At 49.9% G+C, this 11,082-nt stretch overlaps 3 protein-coding genes across 3 annotated transcripts; all 3 read right to left on the bottom strand.

Moving 5' to 3' along the window:
• Window positions 1-192: 192 nt before the first annotated feature.
• ASPSYDRAFT_63046 (DUF3435 domain-containing protein) lies at window positions 193-2,866 on the bottom strand (the record flags this gene model as incomplete). Its single annotated transcript, XM_040850209.1, has 8 exons — window positions 193-1,158; window positions 1,227-1,360; window positions 1,412-1,625; window positions 1,647-1,803; window positions 1,859-1,937; window positions 1,999-2,182; window positions 2,242-2,491; window positions 2,556-2,866. The coding sequence occupies 8 exons, from the start codon at window positions 2,864-2,866 to the stop codon at window positions 193-195; spliced, it is 2,295 nt and encodes a 764-aa protein (XP_040695866.1).
• Window positions 2,867-5,553: 2,687 nt separating this feature from the next.
• ASPSYDRAFT_165316 (phosphotransferase family protein) lies at window positions 5,554-6,843 on the bottom strand (the record flags this gene model as incomplete). The annotated part of the gene is made up of 1 exon (XM_040843346.1): window positions 5,554-6,843. One exon carries the CDS (start codon window positions 6,841-6,843, stop codon window positions 5,554-5,556), a length of 1,290 nt encoding a protein of 429 aa, XP_040695865.1.
• A 2,213-nt stretch (window positions 6,844-9,056) lies between these two features.
• On the bottom strand, window positions 9,057-10,244 carry ASPSYDRAFT_722281 (uncharacterized protein). Its single transcript, XM_040850637.1, has one exon. It carries the CDS (start codon window positions 9,954-9,956, stop codon window positions 9,195-9,197), a length of 762 nt encoding a protein of 253 aa, XP_040695864.1. The 5' UTR covers window positions 9,957-10,244; the 3' UTR covers window positions 9,057-9,194.
• Window positions 10,245-11,082: the final 838 nt, after the last annotated feature.

Here is an 11,082-nt window from a genome sequence, read left to right as displayed (position 1 = left end):
AAAGCAGATCATCGCCGGATTGAGCCTCGCCCTTGAATCTAGCCAGCTTGTAGAGCAGTCAAGCTTCACTCCAAAGACTAAAAGGTCCGTTAGTACGCTAAGAAAAAAAAAGAAAAACTCTCACTATGTACCTAACAATACATTATATGTACAATAGCTGTCGCTGCAGTCATTTGCTTAGACGGGTGTCGATCACCATCTCAAGTGAGGGTTGACTTCCTGCGCCAGCTTAAGCCGAGCAGTGCCTCCGACAACGGTACCATGGAAAACCTCTGCGTGATTCAGCAGCTCGGACTTCTGTTGCAGTGGCTTCTCATCGCAGACTGTACAAGTCACCCCTTTGGCCGGCCAGGAAGGATTAACATGTTTGCGTAGGAAATGTCTCGTGAGTGAGCCAGGCGTCGAATGCTTCAAAAGGCGGTCTTTCAAAGGGAGGTCAGGGTTCCCTAAGCAGAGAAAGCAGATCTGAGGCCGTTGCTTTGGAGAGTCGATGCGCACGGATTCCATCGCTTGCCGTAGGGCAATCTCGGTCTCATCCTCGGCAGAGGATTGATGCCGCTTGGCAACAGGGCCAGATTCGTCATCGTCCGGCAGTGACCGCCGGCATGATTGGGTCGTTCGACGGGTAGGGCGCCCCTCTTCCACGCCGCAGAAAGCAGTAACAGCATTGATCGCTTGGATCCGGCGCTTATACTCCGCTTCCATAGTGGTCCCCGGCAGGGAGAGGATAGCGTCAATCATCAGCATCTGCTGCGGGGGCATGAACCCCTTCCGCTCGAGAGCGCCCATCACTTTGGCATCCACTAGCTTCCCAGCCAGCTGCCGTTCGAGATCGATCACCGGCTGCTCGTTCTTGTACCGCTCCAGGTTTTCTCGGATGCGTGTATTCCGTTGTCGCTGCTTCTCGTTGCGCAGTTCACGAATAGATGCGTTATACTTCCGCTTGGCTTCCAGGGTCCGATCCTGGAGGTGTTCCAGCTTCACTTGGAGCTGACGGTGACGGCCAGTGAGAGCGCCGGCGTTAAGGTGACCAAACGAGGCTTGACAGGCCTGGGTAATGCGATCCAGCTTCGCCTTCCGGTCCACCCATTTTCGCTTCCGCTCGTTGACGGTCTTCTGTCTTACGCGAACCGCCGGGAGCTGGTTGAGAGACTTCGACTCTTCTGCGGAAAGCCAAAAGGCCGATCGGGATCGATAGAGGCGCTTAGGGAGCAAGCGAACCGCACAAGAGGGGTCTGAGAGCCGGTCTTTCGCACGATGCCCTGGACGTCAACATCAACGTCAACCTCGTAATGTCGAATGAACGTGCGAATGTCGGCATGCTGAAGCATGACGTTCTGTAGCGCATCCGTAACTTCCTCTTTTCGCTGCGTTAGCTCTGTCTGGAGGAGGGGACTGGGTAGATACGCACCACTGCTATTGAACGCTTTCGCTCCTGCATACCGAAGGAGGTATGGCTTCGTCACCTGTTCGAAGCCGGTGATTTGGCCCGCACGTCGCATACGGGAAGTCACCGTCGACGCTAACAGTTTCTTCTCCACTGCGATTCGAAACCCTGTCGCTTCGCGAACTGTTTGGCAGAACACGTATTTATCCAACAGTTCGTCCTTCAGCTTCAGTTCCTGCTATCCCAAGCCATCGAGCACCCCGAGGCTGTAGAGCCTTTCCGGGCTGTCTAGCACTGGCCCTGTGGTCGTGATGGACTTGAAGCCGTTAATGTGAAAGAGCATGCCGAGCAGGCACACATGCGGACTGAGGACCAAGGTCGGATCAAAAATGATTTCGGGGATTTTAAACTCGTTCCTGCCCATGATTTCATCAGCGAACCGCTTCGGTGGAGTCCGCTGCCAGCACGTACGGAGCCTTCTTCCCAAGAAACTTCTTTGTAAATTCCGGCTTAAGGAAAATGAACAGCCGGGGGCGCCCACCCTCCGGATCTCGGATAAGGGTCAACGAGATGTCGCGGTAGCGAAGACCGAGGAGCGCCCCCCGGTCGACTCGCCGTGAGGGTAGCAAGCTGGCAGAAGAAGAGAAGCTGGATCCGTTGCCACCCGCACTCAAAGGTCATTTCAGTGGTGGTTAAAAGGACCCGCGCAAACTCAGCGACATCCTCAATATACATATTCTTCTTCGGTCGCCGCGTGAGTTCCAAGCCTTTCTCCTCGGCCACAATGGCTATGAGCTATAGCCAAAGGTCAGCCCACCATATTGGATAGGAGTAAGGAGATCTTATCGGCTCACATCTTGCACCTTCACCTGGGTCTCCTTACTCAACCCTACCGCGGTCTCCTGCTTCAACACCAGATGCCACCACTTCCAAAATGACTCCAACGAGCTTTTATATTTGATCTCCGGGCAATATCGTCCCTTCTTACCGCGTCGAATATCGCATCGCCACTTAAAGGACCCATAAAGGAACCGAACCGTCTCCTCTGAGTCCGAGATCCACTGCCACTGCTGGTTTGGGTCCCGATTGATATGTCGACAGTACCTACCGTGGAAATGCCAGTTAGTCTCCGCGGTACAGTAACGTAAAGAGAAAAGGCTTTCTTTACCTATCCCAGTAGACACGGGTCTCGTCTAATTTCTCCTGCGTGGTGTCGCTGTACCGCTTCTGCCGGAGCTGAGAGACATCTAGGTTTTCTGCTTCAGCCAGATAATGCTCTGGAGGCAACTCGCCCTCGTCGTTGAAGGACTCTTCATCCTGCTCATCGTCATCATCGGACTCCTCGCTGTCTTCCAGGTCGGTGTCGGAATCGTTATCAGGGCCGTTATCCGAGAAGATCTCGCTGACGGCGGAGCTGGAATCGCTCTCGATCTGCCCCTCACTCTCCTTAGGTCCAGCCGGTCGGGCGTAAGGCGCCATTTTCGAGACAAACGATCAGAAAGGTAAGGTCGAACGAATGGATACAACGAAGGATATCCCGGTCTACGCCGACGGGAACGGTAGGGGGTTGGATGGAAAACGATGGGTGATGCCAGAGGGAGGATGGGGGGAAAGAAGCGACGGTCGGCATGATAAATAGGATTTCGAAACAAAGAGAACAGGGTGGTCCCCAGGGGAGCCGTTTTTCAGCGAGAGGGCCTGAGTCGGCGATGTTGAACACACTCAGCGACTGGTGCACTAGCGCCAGGCACGGAAAACCATGGCGCTGCGTGCACAGAAGCGCCCGTGGCCGTGGGCATTGGCACACGTGATGCCAAGGCGGGAGCTGGTGAGCGAGACTCGTAAAACGGCGTCGCGCGAGGCCGAAAATGGCGCCCAGCTAACCGTCACATCGTTAAATGGAGAAGAATAAAGCTAGATAGTGATTCTTAATTAAGCTAGAAGTCTTTCATCGATTTACTATTAAGGTTACATGGTAAGCTATCCCTAAAGTACATTTCCGTATGCAGCGGCCGTGCTAACCTATTCAACTTTAAGTCTACACTGCCGGAGTAGGCTGTGGCAGTCGCAGATTGAAGCGACAGTCGCATCCTCGCAGCTGTTTGCTGAGACGTTACAGGATAGGCGGGAGCGTCGCACCCCCTGCCAGTGCGTTGATGAGCCGGGTTATAGCAGGTGAGTCGGTCATTCCTAACAGCGCCTTTTGTGGGCGCTTACGCCCGATGCACCATACCCTCTGCGCTTTCGCCTCGCAGGAATGGGGAGATAGCCTGGGGATAGTTTCCTTGGAGGGATAACTGGCCTTGGATCGGAATGGGGTAGGTGGCTCTGGAGACACCATGTTTGCTCTGCGCTGCATCAACACAACGAGATTCCGGTTCATCACAGGGCCCTTACACAACTTTTCCTTTCCGTATTGGCTCGTGGAAGGTTCAACTAAGTTCTTTGCCCACAATATTAAATCATGTGATAAAAACGAACTAAAATTCTCCTGCAGGGCGCAAATGAATTTGAGGCACATCATGGGACAGAGCGTGGCGTTTTGGGCGAGGACGAGACAGGAACTCTATATTGAAATGCTGGCATCCAGTTTTTCGAAGGATCCCTTCCTGATCCGTGGCGCAGTCAGAATTAGCTACTACTTCAGAGAGCCGATCCTTGAGTAGATAAGCCACCCCCTATCCAGTCTTTTCGCAGACGAACTGCAGCTGCATCAAGGACTTGCAAATCAATACTCAAGAACATGATTATAAATCTTGCTGTCAAATCCATCAAAAATCTCCTCGGGATAACCCTCGAGGAAAGGGAAATCAACATAAAGCCCTGACAGTGACTTTAGTGACGAATAACTCCCAAGGTTGTCAAATTCTGAAGCAGCATGAAGTGTTCATAGGATATAATGGGTTCGCAAAGCTAAATAGAAGACTGCTGTATAGATCCGACCATGGGTAATTTAAAGAGAAATATTATATAAAATCAAGTCTTCGCAACCACCTAGCTATATATAGGATATACTAAAGCGGCTGCCCTTCAGGGATGCAAGCAGCATTTAAGCAAGATTTTATAGAAGATTCTTTTACAGCAGCAAGCTTTAAATAATATAGGGTGCTTGATAGATTAAGTATCAGTAGCCCGTTCTTCTAAAGAAGGATTATCTTGGCTTGATTAGACTATAATTAAACAGGCCTGCTAGTTCCTTACTATATAATAACCCAGAATCCAGCAAGCCAGCCCTCCTATAGATATTTATATAGCTCCTTTAGCTATCACCCTAATAGATACCTATATAAAGACTATTACCAAGTGTATTAAGTAAAAGGGCGGCTAGGGATAGCTATTCCTATAAAAGTATCTAAAATCCTTTATTATATAAAAATAATCCGAGATGTTAAATAATATAATAGCACAGTATTATTATTATGTTCTTGTATAATCCTGCGTCGGTGCCTAATATAAAGTTAAATAATTGAATAATGTCTCTAATCTAATCTTTATAAAGTGGAATAGCATGTAGAAGATATAATAGCTTAAAGAGACAGATATCATGTAGCTCTTAAAGTTTATACCTTACTGTAAATATATAAAGATATATATAAGTAAGAAGCACCTCAGTATAGTCCTCTATAGGGTTATAAGAACTTCCACGGAGTGTTTCTGGACCAACCCGGCCCCCCGAGAAGGTTGACCAAATGGCTAGAGGCTTGGGAAGCGGGTCACGATCTTGAGGATGCCCCAGATGATGACCTCCCAGAGTAACACAAAGTATGATCCATGGCAACTAGCAAATCAAGCGACAATATGTAATGAACCATCCATTACCCCCAACCCTCCCATTTCCATGTACTTCGTCTACACCCCCGCCCGCAACCCTGCAACCCTACTGCGCGATATGGCCGCGCAGCACATTGACCATGACAAACCCCATTCCTGTGAAAAACGATCGAGAAAGGCCGTCTGCCCACCATCACACAACTGCATGTTCTTAGCGATGAAGAACCTATTATAGTTTGCCAGGGATACTGCCTCAATTTGCGAGGGCCAAATGCATACACCTTCTTCGTCCCCTGCTTCTAGTGCATGGCACTCAGTTTATTCAGAGCTGACACGCTCCTTTCTCATTCTACGGGTCCGTGCAGCGCTGCGCGCAATCCCATAGCCAGCGAGCACTATCTATGCCGAGTGACCAGCTCTTTTAGCTGATCATCACCCTTGTATTTAGCTAAAGCCTTGTCTCTCCAAACTTCCCATTCTAAGTCCCCGTCAATACCCAGCGCCATCCGTAGACCTTGGAAAATGCCTAGAAACCCCTCCCAATCAGCGAGGTCATAACCACAGCAGAATTCAAGCCGATGAAGTATCCGCCCCTCCCTCACGACTTCAGCAAGATCTGCACGACCCTTATCTTCTAGTAATTGGGCAAAAACCAGCTCATCCTCGCCCAGTTTATTTCCTCCATTATAGAAATCAGCAACAGGAAGAAGCATCACTGGGGAATTAAAAGCTGCGGATTTTGCATCCGTATGAGCCCATTCCCAGTCCACAATTCCTGTGATGTTAAACTCATCATCAACAAGAATGTGGTCTCCTTTACTATCTGCATGCTTCAAGTAAAATCGGCCGTCGTCACCACGGCTAGGGATTAGACATTTCTCCGAAACAGAGTCCAGCAGAAAGCGATGGATTAAGTAGGCATCGACTGCTCGCGGAGTGAAGCACTCTTCTCTCATGATCAGATCTATTGTCAACTGAATGCTTGCAAGGTGGTACTCCCTAGAGGAAGCGAATGGCCCCAGGGGTAGCATATGAGAATCTTTGTAGTCTGTCAATGATTCCCGCGCGAAAGATCCTACACGCTCAGTTCCTGGATGGTCCAAAGACCCCATCAAGTCGAAGGAATACCCCTGCAATTCGATATATATATCTGCTAGCTGGCTCATGACTTTTTTTCTCTGCTCCATAGAGAGAAGAGACCAGCGAAGCGACTGACCGGGCATTTTCTCCGTAAGGATGTAACCAACACCTATAGGGTTCTTTTCATCAAGGTTATAATCAAAAACCTTGGGAGCGGGAACTTTTGTCTTGCTCAGGAACTGCAGCGTGGCGACCTCACTGCGCATAATGTAAGCTCGCAGGTCCGGTGGCGGCGAAGTGGCATTCAGTCTTCGAATGCGTGCGAGCCAGCTAATTCCATCTTGGAACCGGATTTCAATGTGGTAATTCATACCACCCATCACCGAGGAACGCGTGAATCGATCATACTGGAGGGGTCGGGTCGTACAGCACGGAACACCGTTGCGCAAGGAACTGGCTCGAGAGAGAAGTGCAGTGACATTTATCTTTCCGAAGAGTGCTGTCATTTCCTTTCGCTCTGCTTCTCGGGCCGCGGGGTCGTACGATTTCTCGTCCTTTTTAGTCCCAGATAAGTATTCCACCAGAACAATCCCCCGGTAATACATTGTGCTTACCTCCCATTCAGGACATTTATGGTATTCCGCGCGAAGATGTTTTGCGCAGAGGTGGCGATCGCAAAGAACACATTGTCCATACGTCCGTACACAAGGCTTATCGCAGGCTTCGAAATCACAACCCCACATTGCCGTTGGAGGCATCTCGGTAATAATCGTTTGTAGTTAATGGTATGTATTATAATTTGTACTAAGGAGCAAAATTTGGTTAATCGAAAGTGCGGAAGCAGAGAAGAAGTGTGGAAGTATTCGGTACGGGCAAAGGTCGCGGGTGGGCTGACCTCTGAAGCTGTTAAGGATCGTCCGTTCCAAACAAAGGGGATAGCAGTGCTTACGAATTTATATTTGTCGAGTAGAGGCGAAGTTGCTGAGACAGACGATCGTTAATATCTGAATTTCAGAACGAGAGAAACCCACAGACCTTTTTTCCCCGAAAAATTTCAGCCTCTGATTGCCAGTTTCTTGTTCCGAAGGGGTGCTGCCAAGCATCGACGAGCAAGCAGAGGAGAGAGGTCATGAGTCACCTTCCTTGTGAGCGCTTAGACTGGGAATCCTACTGGATATCTAACCTGCTAGAAGGACAAGAATGTGATAACTCTGCAGTAGTTTCGCACAGCCTTCGCCTTGCAGGAGACTCTTGATTATTCAACCAGGCTATGGACAGCGCGAAAAATTATAAAGAGTTTGTCACTTCTCGTCTGTTGGCAAGTCCATCCAATATTTCTTTAGCTGCCCATCTCTTCCCAAACCGCCATACCAATTTCCTGTTGATAATACTACTTAATACCCTCGAAGTCATTGAAAATGCCAAGCCCCGCGATCAGATGTGTCAAAGAAGGGTGTGATAGTTGGGCTGAGAGTGGATCGAGATATTGCGCAGCTCGTAAGTCTGTCGATAAATTAATACTACTCGACACATATATTAATGTAGCAGACAAATGACCTATGACTATCGAGTCACACCAATACTGGAGGGAATTGGAGACAAGGGGTCTGTTTTCGTTGGCCCTCAGTTAGTGGGTGGTTCTCGTGGATTATTTGTATGCTACAATACTTCTTACTATCTTCGAAACGATAGTCCAACTTCAATTCTAAGTTACAACATGGTGCATCTCTTACTTGACGACCAAACACTCATAAACCTGCGGAACGTTGACGGCGCCGCGTTATGTCTGAGGACTAAGCTCTGTTTTCTGAGGCCCACGGGATACCTGCATCTCCCTGTGCGATAATTACATCTCTGCCGTCGTGGTATGGGGCTCAGGGTTTCGGAGAAAGTAGGCAGAAACGGTGACCTTCCGAAGACTTATTATTGAACTGGACCATATGCCCAGGATGCACAGGAGCTTTCCCTGAAATTGCGCTTTAGTAAAACTCAAAGGCCTAGGCGCTCCATACCCATTGGCTTAGCAATTTATTTGGAAGAAGGTCAATGTGCGGAGAGCAGGCTATTTTTACCACACCCACTTAGTAGGCGCACGTTGTCCAGTCATTCCGTAACCCTGTCCTATCCTTAATGAGGTGCTGCTATACAAGATTACAAGATCTCCAGAGCAGTGTAAACATATTCCCCAGGTGAGGAGTCGATGGGCAAGGAGATCGACTTCAGCCTCATCGGGCTGGGGTCCACCTTTGGAGTCGTTCTCACGAGCGGCAGCCGCTGGAGTACGGCTGGCCAATGAAGCGTTGAGTCTGACACTTGGCAAGGCCCGAGGGCGGGTGGAAAAAGCTTTCTCCAAAGCATCCTCTCCCCGCGCAGCCACCAGCCGAAGTTTGTGTGCCTACCAATGCGGACTCAGCCATGTCCACCACCATCAAGCTCCCAATCAGAACAACGGCAGATGACTACAGAACGGCATACATATTCAGAGGATCATAAACACGGCACAGCATCTCCGAATGATTCAGCGCCTCTCGTCCCAGAACCGATCATTCTCTCCCGGTGCGATCTTCAAGACAACACCGGTATCCCAACCGAACCGCCCCCCTTTCGGGGAGACTCTGCAGACGATGGTCCATCGTCTCCGAGTATATCTAGCTCGGTGACAGTCTGGAGGACGTCTTAAGGCTTCCAGATGCACAGGACGACATTCCCATTGACCCGGTAATCCTTGCCGACCTTGGGCCGTGGGAGGACATAGACCCCCAGATACATGCCCCTCAAGCCGACAGCTTCGTCGTGGAAGGGACAATCTGTCCCTATCCTGATCCTCCAGTCACTTCCTACAGCCCGCCGAAAGGGCTAATGGCCAGGATGGCGGCACTCAGAAAAGTGGCCACCTTCACATCCATGACAGTCAACAACTGCGGCCCTCCCAGGACGGTACCGGTCCCGACGCATCTTACCAGATTAGTAGCACTGACCTTTGCCCACTATCGTTGCCGGAGAGCTGGAGCCAGTCGTAGCTGACTTGGTGAAGAAAGCCTTGTTTAATCCGGCTATATGGCTCGCTGGGCACCCTGCCACTCCTGTTTGTCCCTTCGGGACCTCCACGCCGCCGCCTGATGTCGACGAGCTGGAGAAGCAGTTGGTAGAAAAATAAAGCCACCAAAGGAGCCGCATAATGGCAGTCCCTCGTACAGAGTACTTCGAACAAGTCAGAGAGCGTGAACCAAGATGCAATGTTGGTTTTTAGTATAACGCTGAGAGCCTCAAGGGCATGAGTAATTGCCGCTTCGTAGCCACGGGTTGTTCTGACGATTTGCTGGGCACGGCTATTGACATGACGAAAACTGAGCAAAGACTGAATATCAAGTAGGACGCATATCTCGTAGACAATCTCCGGCGGCAAAACCTGAAGATTTCCAAGTGTTGAGGAAATAGCATTGATTGTTCGAAGCAGCGAGCGGCATACCTGGTCGTGGTGACGGGGATTTGTTCTGGCAACCGCTAGATCGAAGTCAGGCCGATGATATGAAGTGACGCGGATGGCCTCCATTTCAAACTCTTTTTCGAATGCTGTTGCGTTGTCTGATTCCATAGCTGGGCTTGAGACAGGATTTGGTTTCTGACGCTGCAAACTCTTGCTAAGTCCGGTCGCTATTCCGCTTGTTTCCTCGTCCCTTCTGGAAGAGAGCTTTATAATGGGGTGAACTGGTACCATACATGCGTACCTTTTGTTCCAGTGGGTTTGATAGTATTGAGGTCTCGTTATGTATGAGAAAGCCCAGATGTGATATGCCTATTCGATTCCTTGGTAAAAGGGCTTCGCGCACTGGTCAAAGAAACACGTGATCCTCGTGCCTGGGACGCCAATGGGATTGGACAGTCAAAACCAGTCAATAAGACAAACGTAGCCACCTGCATCCTGAAAACCAAAGCTACTATACCCTTGGCTGAAATTCGAGCATCCTACCCTTAGTACACACACACAATTTATTAACGCCCGGCGGCTGAGCCGAAAGGGCAACTATCACTAATCTACTAGTACATATCCTATCGGGTGCCCTGTCTCCTTCTAGCCCGTACAATTTCACTTTTAGCATATGTCGTGCCGTCTATCAGTATTGTAGGAGATTCTCGTGGGTTAGTATTTTTGTTAGTAGGCTGGCTTGAAGGCGCTTCTCCAAGTNTTCAACATCCTATCTTCGGCAGTTGAAGCGCGTCTACCATGTCTGGCACGAGGTGGTTGGTGTGAGTTAGTTCGGGAAGGATGGGTGATTTGTGTTCAATGATATGGTTAAGCGACGCCGAGTCGGCTGGTGGCGATTGCAAACCGTATTGACGCTCGTACCGATTCTAAGTTTGGAGTCCAGTCTTGGTTATCTGAGGGCGATTTTCCGCCCAGGAACAAGGATATGTTGCCCCGGTGGGTGCTGGTGCATTGCAGCATTTCTGTCCGAAGTGCCGTCCATCTTCGACATCGAAAGAGAAAGTGCTCTACCGTCTCTCTTGCTTGTCCACATTCACACTGATCGGTTTCCGCAACGTTGATTCGGTAGAGGTATCCGTTTAATCTTGCCATGCCCGTCCGGAGCTGGGCCAGCACGCTCGCTTCTTTCCATGGTAATCNATCATACAGCTGTCGAGTGTGCTTGCCTGGGAGGGCCGCGTCCACCCTTTTCACGTGTTTGCCTACTTTCTCGGGCAGACCTTTGCTGGTGTCTTGTTGGGATCGTGCGATGTTGAGAGTGGTTGACTTCATTCTGGGGAGCTGTATGTGTGGNATGGGGTCCTCTTGGGTCGCCGCTCTGGCTTGCACTTTAGCGAGGCCTAACAGTTTGTTATCC

Source organism: Aspergillus sydowii (genome assembly GCF_001890705.1).
Source record: "Aspergillus sydowii CBS 593.65 unplaced genomic scaffold ASPSYscaffold_25, whole genome shotgun sequence".
Lineage (NCBI taxonomy): Eukaryota > Fungi > Ascomycota > Eurotiomycetes > Eurotiales > Aspergillaceae > Aspergillus > Aspergillus sydowii.
This window is presented reverse-complemented; position numbering and strand designations above follow the sequence as displayed.

Excerpts from the sequence above, each read along its gene's own strand:
- ASPSYDRAFT_722281 (XM_040850637.1), bottom strand. The coding sequence starts at position 9,956 with ATGGTACCAGTTCACCCCATTATAAAGCTCTCTTCCAGAAGGGACGAG.